Source organism: Hippocampus bargibanti, linkage group LG06 (assembly GCF_051943395.1).
Source record: "Hippocampus bargibanti isolate YZ-2025 linkage group LG06, ASM5194339v1, whole genome shotgun sequence".
NCBI lineage: Eukaryota > Metazoa > Chordata > Actinopteri > Syngnathiformes > Syngnathidae > Hippocampus > Hippocampus bargibanti.
Genome location: NC_142739.1, coordinates 8031048 through 8046696, shown reverse-complemented (window position 1 = coordinate 8046696; position 15649 = coordinate 8031048). Strand labels below are relative to the sequence as shown.

Below are 15649 nucleotides of genomic sequence, written 5' to 3'. Positions count from 1 at the left end.
ATACTAAAACCCAACAAATTCGGGAACGGCACTCAACGTCACACTTTTCAATTCTTCAATAAATTTGGGAACGGCAGCGAATGAGTTATTCCACTCCCTGCTTTTTGATCCTTACTGACGCAGATGTTTTGGAATCAGTCTAACAGTTACTTCCGGGTTGAGTGAACGCTGGCACGTGTGGCTGCCGCTGCTCACCCGCAGAAAAAATATCCCGTGACTAAAGTGTCGTTGAGAGTTTTGAAAGACGCTTATAAATTAAATGTATTATTATTTTTATCATTGGCTATTTCCTTTTTCAAGCTGTTATCGTAAAGCTAAATAACAGTGGGGAAATTGCCATTTTTTTATTTCAGCAGCCAAACATTTTTTGGAGTGCACAAACAAAATGTTCTACGTGATAGTGTGAATGGACCGCATCAGCAGGAACTGGTTTATGGTTATTCTGCAAGTTAATGCTTTGTCCCAGCTTATCACACCACACCTTGATTGATTAATATTATGACATTTCTTATCGTACCTTTCAAGGGATCCAATTTGAGTCGTAATTGATAATGTACTTTTATTTTATGTGACAGATTTGGAGTAAGTTTCTTGTTTGGAGCACTATGCGAGTTAAGAATTGTATTTTTTTTGTTTCCTTTGAGATGTTATATGATAGTACAGTATATGTATCTCATTTTAATTTTAAGCATTTTTGATACACTGTAAGTAAAGAATCTGCTTAAAATTAGATATCAAGTAGACAGGATGAACTTAGTACGAGTATAGGTATCTCGTTTATTAGCTTTGAGAAATGTCTGAATGAATTCACACAGTTTTTAACACATTGACTGCCATTTACAAATTTATTCAGCCATTGAAAATATGACATAGAGCGCCATTCCCAAATTTGTTCTGTTTTTTTATTTATGCTTGGGTGCCGATAAAGCGCTGGTCATGGCCTCTGGCAATGTTTTTCTTTTCCACGAGGGGGCAGCATTTGCCTTTTTTCCATGTTAGCGCTTTGTTCCAGCTTCAGCTGTTGTTCAAGCGCTGAATGAGGGTGTAAGGGAGCAAGAGGTCGACAGGCGGATCGGTGCGGCGTCTGATGTGATGCGGACTTTGTATCGATCTGTCGTGGTGAAGAAGGAGCTGAGCCAAAAAGCAAAGTTCTCAATCTACCGGTCGATCTATGTCCCAACCCTCATTTATGGTCACGAGCTATGGGTTGTGTCCGAAAGAACGAGATCCCGGATGCAAGCGGCCGAAATGAGCTTTCTCCGTAGGGTGTCCGGGCTCTCCCTTAGAGATAAGGTGAGAAGATCGGTTATCCGGGAGGGGCTCAGAGTCGAGCCGCTTCTCCTCCACATCGAGAGGAGCTAGATGTGGGGGCTCGAGCATCTAATTAGGATGCCCCCTGGACACCTCCCTGGTGAGGTATTCAGAGCATGCCCCACTGGCGGGAGACCCCGGGGACAACCCAGGACACACTGGAGAGACTATGTCTCCCAGGTGGCCTGGGAACGCCTTACCCCCGGATAAGCGGCAGAAGATATATATATATATATATATATATATATATATATATATATATATATATATATATATATATATATATATAGTAAAGTCTCGTTATATCGATATCTGTTCGTCTGTGTAAGCTCTCAGTCGTACAGGAGTGGTCCATCGATGAGAAGGTTTCTTCAGCCGTCATCTGTACAAAAGTGAAGGTTTCGGACGTTTCGCCTCCTATCCAAGAGGCTTCGTCAGCGAACTAAAGTCTGACTGGTCGTATCGGCCCCATTTATATATCCCTAATGTCCAGACCTGGTGGCGCCGGACACAGCTATGATAGGTCCCTACTCTCAGGTTGGGGGGGGCGCGGGACCCCCCCCTGTGGCCCCACTGATTGTTCCTACATTCCTGACTAACGATTGGCCTATTACCCCCACTCCCCCGGTATCACCTCATCAGCATAACGACCCTCATCAGCATTGCGAAAGTTGCCTAACCTGTTTTGCCTGAGCAGGCTATTGTATGAACGATCCAAATTGAACCTCACACCACCAGACCGGTTTAATGAAGGATTTTGTTGTTTTATAAGAATCGCTTCTTTTACCCCCCTTTCAAACCATCTATGTTCTTTCGCTAAGATTTTAACCTCATTGTCGTCAAATGAGTGGTTAGTAGCTTTTAGGTGCAAATGTACTGCCGATTGAGGCCCACTAGTATTATCCCTGCGATGTTGATAAAGTCTTTTTTTGAGAATTTGTTGAGTCTCCCCAATGTACTGCTCTTTACAATTTTCCTTCGATATCTGTTATATCGATAGTACTGCTTATTACGATCCTATTTCTATGAACACAAGGAGAAAATTTACATGCCGCAGGATTGGATATATCGATAGTCCGGTTATATCGATATTTTTTCAGACTCCCGAGAATATCGATATAACGAGACACAATGAGTTAATTTAAAAGAAATTATAATAAGAATCATTTTTTTGTGGTTTAAGTTTGAAGCTACAAAAAAAAGAACAGGTTTAAAAAGCACACATTGTTAAAAATAGTTTGATTGACAAACGTGTGCCCCCATTTTGCGCGTGTGGACATGAATGTGTTTGTCTGTCATGGGGTTATTACCTTCACCCTCAAAATGTCACCGTTTGCCACAAGTGAAACTGGCAAACTGGCTTTAAATGTAAACCATTTCACATTTAATGGTCAAGTTTCGAACAAACAAGCATATGAGACAGGAAGTAAAAACACCCAAATGTTCTAGGTCTGGAATGTGTCCTGGCTTAGTGTTTTGTACATTAAAAAAAAATACCGGTGGACACACATACACACACATCCACACAACACTATATTTAAACACAACAGTGGCAGCCAAGATCGGACAAAGTGAGGCAGAGTCCCCCCCCCCCCCATTAAGCTTTCCAATGAATCTTTGCTGCAGGCGCTGGGAACACTGTGTACGCACAACTGCTCAGACATGCCGTGTGTGCACGTGACACCAGTGCTGCGGGGAAACAGTCACACTGAGACATACCATGTACTGAACACCCTAAAGGCTCATGTATTCAGTGAAGCCTCGGTGAAAATCTGCACTATACAGAGAACATGTAAGAGTTGCATACCTCCAACATGTCTGAAACACATTGACACATTTTTTAACTAATTACCTGCCAGATTTGCAATAATAATAATAATAATAATAATAATAATAATAATAATAATAATAATAATACATTTAAATCTTAAGCGCCATTCAAAACTCTCAAGGACACTTTCCAGTCACAGGATTTTTTTTGTGCAGGTGAGCTGCGGTGGCCATTCGCGCCAGTGTTCACTCTACCCGGAAGTAACACAACAGCAAAGTTAGGAAACGAAGTGGAAAGGAAAGAAAGAAGTAGAAAAAAATCCAGGAGTCCACTCCAGTACCAGGGTTTTTGTCATTTTCACTTGAATTCTAAAAACATCACTCCTGTTCTGATAGGGGGGGGGGGGGCATTCCTCCCAATCACGCCCCTCCAGGTCTCACTGTCATTGCCCACATGAGCATTGCCCAGCAGAACAAGGGAGTCTCCAGCGGGAGTTCTCTCCAGCACACCCCCTAAGGTCTCCACAAAGGATGGGTACACTGAACTGCTTTCCCATTAACTCATTCATTCCCAAATTTATTCGGGAATAGAAACTACAGTGGGGCCTCGGTTTACGAACACCTTACCTTACAAACTTTTCGGTTTACAAACATTAAATTTATGAAAATTAAACCTTGGCATAAGCCCTACTTTTCGCGATGCACGCCCCCCACCACGGCTGGCGGAGTAATCTTCGGCGGAAGAACACAAAAGCACACGACCGAACAGCACCTCAGCCGGCCGGCCCATCTTTCCACCCCCCCTTTCTCTCCTTTCTCTGAATGCTAACGTCGATTACCTCCAATGAGTTTTTTTACAGATAATTTTGCTGTTATGGGACTGAAAAAGACAACACCACAGACTCGTGTTCTGCCGAAGAAGACACAAAACAAGATTACTAAGACTGTGGCTATGAGAATCATCAACAGGATGAACGATAATGTGATGCCTCCGTTTCGTAAGACCTTACAAGTCAAAAAGCAACAGGTGTCAATTAAGAGGTTTTTATTCAGCAAAAATGATAAGGAGTCTCCAAAGAAGCAAAGAAGAGAAGCCACACCAGAGGTTGAGTTACCAACAGTCCTTATGGAAGGTTACTCTCCTTCCATAGGCCATCAACGACCATCACAAAGGTTAAAACTCTCCTAGTCCATATGTGACTCTTTCCAAACAGCAATTCCCTCTGACCTCCAACGCCATTCCATCAAGCCATCAACGACAATAACAAAGGTAAATAAAAAACTTTATTGTACAGTACAATTTATTTCTTTAATTACAGTCCTTATGGAATGTGACTCTCTTTCCAAATAGCAATTCCCTCTGACCTCCAACGCCATTCCATCAAGCCATCAATGACCATCACAAATGTAAATAAAGACTTTATTATACAGTACAGTGTATTTCTTTCATTACAATACAATAGCACATTTTATTATACATAGAATAAGGTATGTTGTGTGTAGTTTTAAGGCTTATTTAATTGAAAATTATATTTCATGGAGACCTGGGAACGGATTATTCTCATTTTAATGGTTTCTTATGGGAAATTAATTTTTGGGATACACACTTTTCGCCTTACACTGTCTGGGAACCAATTAAGTTCGTAAGCCAAGGTCTCAGTGTAATGGGAAATTTATTTTATTAATGGTAAAAGTATATACATGCTTTTCACTTTTCAAAGAGACATTTAATTTTTTTTAAATCCTTTTTTTAAGGATTCAACTTCCTCTTGGACAACAAAAAACAGTCTTGACACATTAAATGAATGATTTAAAGCAAAATCGTTATATACATAACATAAGGCTTCAAAATACTGAAAACAAATCAAACACAGTCGTCTCACAACTTATTTACACCTATACACCCTTTCACGTTTGTGAAACAAAACATGCAGGTACCCGCTTAAAGCCTCAGGGGACGGGATACAATTTCATGTTTATAGTAGGCCGACAATATTATTTGATAGATGCTTTTTAAATGCTTATGTCATCTTCCTATTTGGAAAAAAATGACCTAAAAAGTCCTATTAAAAATGGACTACATGGTTTTGACACTTGCATAGATAGTTTCCCCTCATTGGCTAAGCGTATAAATAAACTTTTGTCGGATTACATGATTTTCATGAGCATGTATAAAAAATGAATGCACACTTTTCCTATTTTAACACCTCCGCGCGTTCTCTTAGAGCAGGGGTGTCAAAGTCATTTTTTTGCCGCGGGCCACATTGTAGTTATGGTTTCCTCTCGAGGGCCGTTATGAATTTGGGGAACCCATTAGAATGTTTAAATCCCTTCAAATATTACATATAGAGCACACAGCAAATTAATGAATAACTCGTTTTCAAATCTGAAGTCAAGAATAATGACTTTTATTGTGGTTGACATCCAAAAATATGAAATTTTGGCTCAGATTTTAGCAATCATCATGGAATTTAACAAGTTTGACTTGTTAAAAATGATGTGGCGGGCCGGATTTGGCCCGCGGGCCTTGACTTTGACACCTGTGTCTTAGAGGAAATTCCACCCATGCTCAATGGAAGTCAGTGCACACCTGCCACGTTCATTGAGAGCAGATGTGTTTGACAGTTTTTCCACACAGTCACGGCAAAGAGTTGTGCACACTTTTGCAGCTACATTAGTCTCGTTATTTTGATGTTGCTTCCCTTCGAAAACCTTTTTTAAATTAAGTTGTACTACTTCATTTTGACTCAAATACAAGACTTCCGATGAGTTAATTCCTTCTATTGTGTTTTTCGTCCACTATTGAGCTTAATTTCATGTTTACACAAGTACATATCATGAGCATTTAAAAAATGAGGTGGGTTGAAGCGACTGCTGCTGACACGAGCGCGAACGTTTGCGCATGCTCGGGCACAGGCCGCGTCACGCAGCACTTCGCGGCTGCAACGTGACCGCTGTTTCGGTTGCGTTACGTCACTTGCGTCGACTAAGCTCCGCCCACACCCGGTGCCCTGAAAGTGTGTCACTGGGTTAAAGTGGTCGCAGCAGGGCCGCCCGACAAGGCGTGGCCGGGGAAGAGAGGCTGGACCTCGGTCACATGGGCGGAGGGGGTCAGCGCATGAGAGCCAAACGACGGCGGTGGAACATTCAGTTCTTGACGCGCCGCAAGCCGGAGGAAAAGGTGGAGGGGGGTGTTCCTGAATCTGTGTCCCTCCTCCTGTTCTCATTTTTTCCCCAATCCTCCCTCAAGCCTTCCCGACCTCACATACACAAGCCGTGAGTCACCGTAGCAGACCTGGGGAACATATATGACCCGCTGAAGCGCATTTGTGTTCCGGTCATCTCTTCCCTTCCTTTCAGTCACTAGTTCGCCTCAACTTGCTTTTTGAGTTGATTTTTCATTATTTTCCTCGCTGACATGCCCGAGGACGTCGGACCAGCTAAACCTGGTAAGTAGCCGAAGCATTGAATGTAAAATGTCACGTAAACGTTAAACGCAGCGTGTATATTGTTCCACTAGTCGCCTTTTTAAGTTTCACTTAATTAGGTGTTTTTTGTCGTACATTACGAGGGATTAATTTCTACTGTCAGCACAACTCAATGCTAAACAATTGTCCAAAAGTTGTGGCACAAAACGCTTCAAATGTGTTCCTCATCGTTACACACAATTAAAATCGAGTTTATAATCGTGTTGGCGTGACGACTGACACAACAACCACGTTCCACTTCTTTGGACAAAAAAAAAAACGTTTTTAAAGCTTTGACATTTGAAAGGAAACTTCAAATGCTTTTTTGGTTTTCCACTGGTTATTCGATGGGAAAAAAGTAGACTAAATCCATGTTTTGGTGTTTAAATGTGGGTTAAAGGTGCCAGTACACCCTCGATTCATTCACTCACAGACACAACAATCGACCCCCTTCGACCTAAAATGTCTTTTTAAAGCCACGACGTCTAAAATAGGGCTTTAAAATCCTTAGCATGTGTTTAGTCAAGGATCGCACGTTGACAAAAGTCGCGTTTTAGTGTCAAAATGTGGGTTAGAGTCCGTTGCTTCATTCACTTTCCACTTGACACAACAACCGTGTTCCACTTCCTCGGACGGGCTCACATGGACACGGCAGCCTAGCCATGTGCCTCTGTGTACACGCTTTTCGCTAAGTGATCTCTGATTGGCTGCTGACTAGTTAGTAGGCGTGGCATAGTGTACACTTGTCCCGTCCAGCTCGCTCTGTGATTGGCTGCTGGCGCGCCTATGACGCGTCACATTGCATAATCTAGCAGTGGACAGCAGTGTGAGGTACACGTGAGTCCGGATGACCCACATTCTCAGCGGTTTGGCGGCAACCTACGGCCGGGACTCGCGCGACACGTGTGCGTGGGGCCGAAAACACAGCAGTCACGGTGCACGTTTGGTAATCATTACGTGGACGACAACAAGAATGAAAAAAAAAACGCTCATTAGAGCTTGATTTGAAGCGCATCACATTATCAATGTTTACAAACGTTTGCCATTTGAAAGCTTAAATGTGCGTTCTATGCGCACTTTAAAAAGAAAAATCCCTACGAATGTTTTTAAAGGGATTTTTTTCATTCATTCATTCATCCATACATGGAATTCTCAACAAAAATTAAAAAGAAGGAAGTACTTTTTCACATACTGTAATTGAAACATGTTGAATAAACGTTATCAAATATCTAATACATGTATGTCCAAAAAGTATACAACTCACAAACGGTTGTTAAAATGGTTGTTTGAATCATCTCAGAATTGGCAATGTTATGAACAATTCTTTTGGCTTGTCATTGCATAAAAATGTGAAAATTCAAAAATTAAAAGGGCATCTCAACCATGTCCAGGAAAAAAAACACGTTTTGGGTGTTATCAGTTATTTAGGGTTGGGTGTGCGCTTGTGCCATTCGACATCTTTGGCATTTATCTTGCTCCCCTGCTTCGGTGACCTGGTCTGAGCCTACAGTCAGCTCCCATGTATTCACATGCTTCCATGCACATGGCCTCTTACGTAACACTTGTTATCCAACCAGCAGTGCGCACATGTGTGCCAGCGAACACTGTAAAACACAACCCATTCAAGTCATCCAAAACTTTAAATTTAAAAGGTATGAGCAAGAAAAAGGTCAAGAATGGATTAAAACGGATGCGAAGTCGCCGTGAAAAAGGAGATTTGAAGCAATGTTTGACTTAATATCAGCAACCTGTTGCAGGTTTTCATAGAAACATTTTTAACCATGGTAAGAAGTTGGTTGAAATTGAGCATCAACCAAAAAAATCATTTGATTTTGCCATAAAATCATGAATCACAAAATTCATAACTAAATAAAAATGTTATCCCCAAATACACCTCCATGCTTAAAAGAAAGCAGCTTTAGCATTCAAAAGTGGATATATTTTAAGAGCCCTGGACGCCATAAAAATTGATTCCAAAATTAATTACAAATTCTTCAGGAATATGAAAATTTCTACAAGATTTCACCCCCTCCCCCCCAAAAAAAAACAAACCCTGCTTTCACTCATTCACTGCCAGATGTGTAAAAACGTGTCCACTCCAGTGCCAGGGTTTTGTCATTGTCACTCAAATTCTAGGACCCACAGAATATTGAGTTTTAGGATCACATAAACATTCAACGCAGCATAAGAAACCTTGGACACTTTTCTTTCATCAGAAAAAAATAGTTAATTCCTAAATGTTATGGGTCTGGAGTTATATGAGCTTGAAATGCGGGCAGCTGTCCAAAATACAATGCAATACATATAGGTTTATATAGCATTGAAGCTGGTACAAAGCGCTAACATTGAATTTAGGGAAGTGCTGCCCCCTTGTGGAAGGAAAAAAACATTACCAGAGGCCATGGCCAGCGATTTATCGGCACCCGAACAAGAAAAAACAAAAACCGAACATGTTTGGGATTGGCGCTCGACGTCATATTTTCCAATCCCAAATAAAATTGTGAATGAGTTAAAGAACAATTGGCATTAAACAGCCATCCTCTACCTGATACGACATGGTCCATTTATTTAACATCTCCTCATGTCCTGTTTTCAGGCGGTGTCATTGCCTACATCTCATCGGGCGCTGCCTCCAGCCCAGAGTCCTGCATGAGCACCAGCCCCAGCGGCGGCGTGGGAGGCGCCTTCCTCTCCACCTCGCCCACCCCACCTCGCCCCTCGCTACCAAGCAGGGCGGTGGGCATGGTGGTGGATATAGCGCCACCCAACAAGAGCGGAACCAGAGGGTCAAACGGAATGGAGAAGGCGGGACGCTCATCTACCTCCGCCAAGAGCAATATTACGAGTATGTGGGTGGAGCCATGTGAAACGGAGTCATTCATATTGTCTGGTGGCTAAATAATAATCATGTCTTGTTTACCTCCTAGAAATCAATGGCATGGTGCTGCTGTGCAAAGTGTGCGGAGATGTCGCCTCAGGCTTCCATTATGGTGTTCATGCGTGCGAAGGATGCAAGGTTAGACATGTCAATAAGACATTTGGTCACCGAATTCACATCCAAATTAAAAAAATATGTATAATAAAAGCCTATTTGAAACATATCCAAATAATTCCCATCGAAATTATCCCTATCAAATGAAAAATCACAATTCAAATAAAGTAAATCATGAAAAGATTGGATTGGATTGGATTTGCCTTTATTAGTCTCCCAGTGGAGAAATTTACATTTCACAGCAGCAAAGTGATGAAAGGAATGAAAGTAGTGTTGATGCCAGAAGTGACTTTGAGTGTTGGTGTGCTTGCGCAGGGTTTCTTCCGCCGGAGCATCCAGCAGAACATTCAGTACAAAAAGTGTCTCAAGATGGAGAACTGCACCATCATGAGGATCAACAGGAACCGCTGCCAGCAGTGTCGCTTCAAGAAGTGCTTGGCTGTTGGCATGTCCAGAGATGGTGCGTCGTCTTCACTGCTACTACACCTTTAAAAAAATTACAAATCTATCAATTTCTGAGTTTGTCAGTGGATAATCACGGAGAAGCATTTCAGAAAATCGAAAGCGGTTCCGAAAATTGGTCAATGAAAGGGTGGGAAAACATTGCAGTAATATATTTGGCCACTGGGGGGAACCAAAATTAAACATAGAAACTGTGCCCTGAGGAAAATAATGTAATTTTAATTAAAAACATTGGAAATAAATATTTCCATCCAATGTTTTTGTTTATATACCTTTTTTAATGATTAAAATATATATTTTACGATGCACAAGCAAACTAAAAAAAGAATATTAACTCATTCACTGCCATTCACAAATTTATTGGGGAATTGAAACTATGATGTAGAGCGCCATTCCCGAATTTGTTCGGGTTTTGTTTTTCTTGCTGGGGTGCTAAAAAAGCGCTGGACAGACCTCTGGCAATGTTTTTTACCTTTCCCATGGGGTAGCATTTCCCCTTTTTCCATGTTATAGCGCTGTGTTCCAGCTACAGCTGCGCTATATAAACCAATATGTATTGCATTGTATTTTGGACAGCCACCCTCAGTTGAAGCTCATATAACTCCAGACCCATATAATTTAGCAATTAACTCTTCTTCTGATACAAGAAGAGAGCCTAAGTTTTCTTACGCTGCATTGAATGTTTATGTCGTCCTAAAACTCAAATTCTGTGGGTCCTGGAATTCTATTGACAATGACACTGGCACTGGAGTGGACACATTTTTTTGCACATAGTCTGGCAGTGAATGAGTTAAATTTTACATTTTATGGAACTATCAGTGATATGGAAAAACGTGAGCAATGTTCTGGAAAAAAAATGTTTTGGAAAAAAAACTCCGGTCTGGAAAGAAATGAAAAGACGATTGATTGCGAAATCATGTAAGCATGTGGCCCGTGACATCATTTGTTTGCCACCCCCGCGACACTCTTGAAATTGACACTGATGTCATGATCACTGTGATTTCTCAGCTGTGCGATTCGGTCGCATCCCCAAGCGCGAAAAGCAGCGAATGCTTCTGGAAATGCAGAACGCCATGAATAACATGATGAGCAACAACAGCCAGCTGCACAGTATGCTGCACGGCCACCAGAGCCCACCATTGCCCAATGACACCAGCCCTTCGCCATCGTCATCATCATCCACCTCCTCCTCTTCGTCGTCCTCCTCTTCGCTGTCATCATCGTCTTCCTCTGAGTCGCCGTCCTGCTCCAACCCCTCGTCCCCGCAGTGCACCCTGCAGGACGCTGAGTCGGTGGTCTCCATGGACACCAATTCCAGCTCGTCCTCGTCCTGCGGCTCCGACAGCGGGGAGGACGACGTCGCCGTTGTCAGACAGACGCAGATGACGACGTCTCAGTCGTCTGTGGAAAGCAGCGGCGACGTCCGCGGCGAGATGACGCAGCAGAGCTGGAACTGCTGGAACAACAACGCCAACGACAATGATGTGGCCATGCCGGGTTACCGGGACGTTCCGCATATGTACCCGCACTTTAACCATGGCACAGGCAGCGCCCCCACCTGTCCCATGGACACTCAGCAGCCACAACAGCTGCAGCAGCACCAGCGGGCCTACACCAATGGCAGAGCTCACTTGGTGAGTCCACTTCCTTGTTTTTCAGCAGCAACACTTTTGTTTTTATTCTGATTTTCAATTTTGAAAAGAGTGTTCCTTCCACCATTGTCCACAATTTCCAACTGTTCAACTTAAAACATATTTTAACTCATTCACTGCCAGACGATGCAAAAAATGTGTCCACTCCAGTGCCAGGGTTTTTGTCATTTTCATTCAAATTCCAGGACCCACAGAATATTGAGTTTTAGGCTGCTGCTGCTGCTCACTTGCAGAAAAAAAAATCCTGTGACCATAAAGTGTCCTTGAGAGTTCTGAAAGGCGCTTATAAATGAAATATATTATTATTATTATTATTATTATTATTATTATTATTATTATTATTATTATTATTATTATTATTATTATTATTATATATAAATAGTTAATTCCTAAGTTATATCTGGTCTGGAGTTATCTGTGCTTGAAATGGGGGCGGCTGTCCAAAATACAATACAAGACATACATATTGATTTATACGGCACTTTAACAACAGCTCAAGCTGGAACAAAGCGCTAACATGGAAAAAAGGGAAATGCTGCCCACTGGTGGAAGGGAAAACATTGCCAATGGTCTGACCAGCTCTTTATCGGCACCCCCACAAGAAAAAAACAAAACCCAAACAAATTCGAGAATGACGCTCTACGTCACACTTTTCAATTCCCGAATAATTTTGGGAATGGCAGAAAATGAGTGGAAAAAATAAGTATTTCGCCCGTTTGTAAACTTGCTACATTTTTACGAAGCAAGAAATTTTGTGACGTCCATCTTCCACATTTCCCAAAACATAATATTATTGTATTTTTCTCCTTCCCCAAATTCCTTTTTTTCCATTTTTTTTCCTTCGAAAAATCATTTTTATTGGTCCAATTCTTTCTCTCAACTATTCCGACCAGCCAACTACAAGACACACATAGACAAACAACCACTTGTGCTTACAATCACATATTTTTTGGGAATGTGGGAGGACCCGTGGAAAACCCATGCAGGCACCAGGGGAGAATGTAAACCCAGCACGCAGGAACATGTGGAATCAAACCCTGCAACTTTGCACTGTGGGGCGAACGTTGAGGAGCGTTTTTCCGCATTCACCAAATTCCCATGTGATTCCCGATTACGCTTTCATCCCCGCATTTCTCTGCCTCCCGTTCTGTTTTCTTTTCTGTTGTATTGTTGTCACAAATGGCACGGGGTCGTTGTTAAAGTCACTTTCCTCCTTACCTACCAGGTGTGTCCCATGAACACTTCCCCGTACGTGGACCCCAACAAGCCCAGCCAGGAGATCTGGGAAGAATTCTCCATGAGCTTCACACCAGCTGTGCGCGAGGTGGTGGAGTTTGCCAAGAGGATCCCCGGTTTCAAAGACCTCCTGGAGCACGACCAAGTGGGCCTGCTGAAGGCCGGAACCTTCGAGGTAAATCCGTGCCCCCCGACCTCATCGTCTTGTAAAACACCCGCTCGACAGCCCGATTCACTCCATGCGTTTGCGGCGTCAGGTCTTGATGGTGCGCTTCGCCTCGCTCTTCAACATGGCCGAACGCACGGTGACCTTCCTGAGCGGCAAGCATTACAGCCTGGACACGCTGCGGGTACTGGGCGCCGGAGAACTGCTGGCGTCCATGTGCGACTTCAGCGAGAAGCTTACCGCGCTCAAGCTTGACCGCGACGAGATGAGCCTCTTCACTGCCGTCGTCCTCGTCTCTGCTGGTAAGGTCATGAAAAATAATTGCATACATTTGACGGCGGAATGCAGGAGGAATGTTTTGAGAAGAACCTCAAATAGTGTTTTCATAACCCGGCCGTTTTTTTTTTTATGTTATTTCTGAATGGTAAATATGACAGCATACGAATTAAGTCCTAACCAAACAACAAGTCATATTCTCCCTCAGGAAAAGGAAAGAACAGAAAAAAAGGAAAGAAAAAAGACATTATCAAAAATAATAAATAAATAAACCAACAATGAATGAATAAATAAACACACAATGAACAAATAAAGAAATGAATAATAAATGAATACATAAATTTAATAAACAGATAAATAAAAAAATAAACAAAAACATACACATAACAATGAACAAATAAATAATTGAATAAAAAATAAATAATGACTGTATAAATAAACAAATAATGAATGAATAGATAAATAAATAAATGAATATATAAACGAATAAATAAGCTGGCTGTCAATTTACTGGCTATCTAGCTGGCTACCTGGCTAGCTACTAGCTATCTATTGGCTTGCTAGCTAGCTTTCTATCTATTGGTCTTACTATGATATCCGAGTTACTTCCGGGTTGAGTGAACGCTGGCGCGTGTGGCTGCCGCTGCTCACACACAGAAAAATGTATCCTGTGACTAGAAAGTGACCTTGAAAGTTTTGAAAAGCACTTAGAAATGAAATGGATTATTATTATTATTATTATTATTATTATTATTATTATTATTATTCATAAATGAATGCTGAAATAAATTTGATAAATAGATAAATAAATAAATACACGAATAAATATATAAATGAATGACTAAATAAATTCAAAATAGAGATAAATAATGAACGAATAAATAAACAAATAATGAATAAAAAAATGAATAATGAATGCATAAATAAACAATTGATAATGAATAAATAAAAAGACATATATACAGAAATGAATAAATATTTGAATACATGAATAAATAAACAATTAATAAATACCAAATAAATAATGAATAAATAAATAAATGTAATTTTTCTACAATTGTTTCATAGTTGAGAATATTGGGGAAGAAGGCAATATTATTTTAATTATTTTTTTTAAATGAGAAAAGTAATTTACTTCAAGGAAATATTAGAAATATTCAGATTTTTTTTTCAGAAAAGTCTTAATTTTTGAAGAATAAAAGCTCCATCATTTATTCACATGACACAAACTAAAAACTAAACGGCGTTGATGATCAAGTGACTGAGTTTTCTTTTTTTTTCCTCTCTCTCTCTCTCTCTCTCTCCCCCCAGACCGATCGGGTCTGCAGGACCTGACAGCGGTGGAAGCCCTTCAAGACAAGCTGATCCGGGCCCTGCGCCAGCTCCTTATGCAGAACCACGGCGACGAGGCGGCCACCACCTTCACCAAACTGCTGCTCAAGCTGCCCGAGTTGCGATCCCTCAACAACATGCACTCGGAGGAGCTGCTCTCTTTCAAGGTGCACCCCTGACGGACGCACCGGCGCGCCATGCCCACACCCGGACAATCGCGGGTGGGCACACCAATGGACTCTTAAAGATGAGAAGAAATCGTACTGTATTCTTGGAGAGGATTGTTGCAAACCGACACAGAGGCACTTGAAAACTTGACCGGCGTTATGCAAATGATGCTCATTTTGTATTAGATTTGTTTCCTTCTTTTGCAAGCCGTTCGATGCACGTTGATAGCGACAACAGGCTAATGTGACCAATGTGCTGCTAATGCTGATGCATGGCTAAACGTGCTTGTGGCCATTTCTCCTCCTCTCCGTTGACTGTATGTGTATGTGTTTAGTACTATAGTCTTCTTGTTGTTCTTATCCCACGCCCTCTTTTTCTTTCTTAAACACCCACACCTCACCCCTTACGCGCATCCGCATCGCCTGAAGATTTCCAGACATTCACACAAGTTGGCCTGAGTCCACCGATGCGAGGTGGCAACCAGCTTGAGGCCCAAAAGTCAGCATGATTTTTTTCTGTTTTTATTCTTTTTGTTTTGAACTTTCCACTTTTCTATGTATGATTTTGTTGTTTTTCTTTTACAATCAAAAAAATGTGCTTTCTGCACGGCACTGAACATGGAAAAGTGTCGTTCATTTTTTTTTGTTTCTTGTACTTGGCAACACTGTCAACTGTAAATATCTATACATAAAATATATATATATATAAATATCTCTTGAACATAGACAAATATGTATAGTATAAATGAATAAATATGTGAGAAGAAGAAAATGAGCAGTCAGGTGTTTTTATTTGTAGAGGGCATAATGAGCATGGA

General features: G+C 41.4%; 1 protein-coding gene and 1 long non-coding RNA gene across 2 annotated transcripts; both read left to right on the top strand.

Annotated features, from left to right (window-relative positions):
- Nucleotides 1-3650: 3650 nt before the first annotated feature.
- On the top strand, nt 3651-4498 carry LOC148896310 (uncharacterized). Its single transcript, XR_016115168.1, has 3 exons — nt 3651-4254; nt 4296-4351; nt 4433-4498. It is a non-coding gene; the product is annotated as an uncharacterized LOC148896310 (long non-coding RNA).
- A 1717-nt stretch (nt 4499-6215) lies between these two features.
- On the top strand, nt 6216-15603 carry nr1d2a (nuclear receptor subfamily 1, group D, member 2a). The gene is made up of 8 exons (XM_088999456.1): nt 6216-6530; nt 9145-9393; nt 9476-9564; nt 9856-10000; nt 11011-11636; nt 12880-13065; nt 13148-13358; nt 14644-15603. The coding sequence occupies exons 1-8, from the start codon at nt 6500-6502 to the stop codon at nt 14841-14843; spliced, it is 1737 nt and encodes a 578-aa protein (XP_088855582.1). The 5' UTR covers nt 6216-6499; the 3' UTR covers nt 14844-15603.
- Nucleotides 15604-15649: the final 46 nt, after the last annotated feature.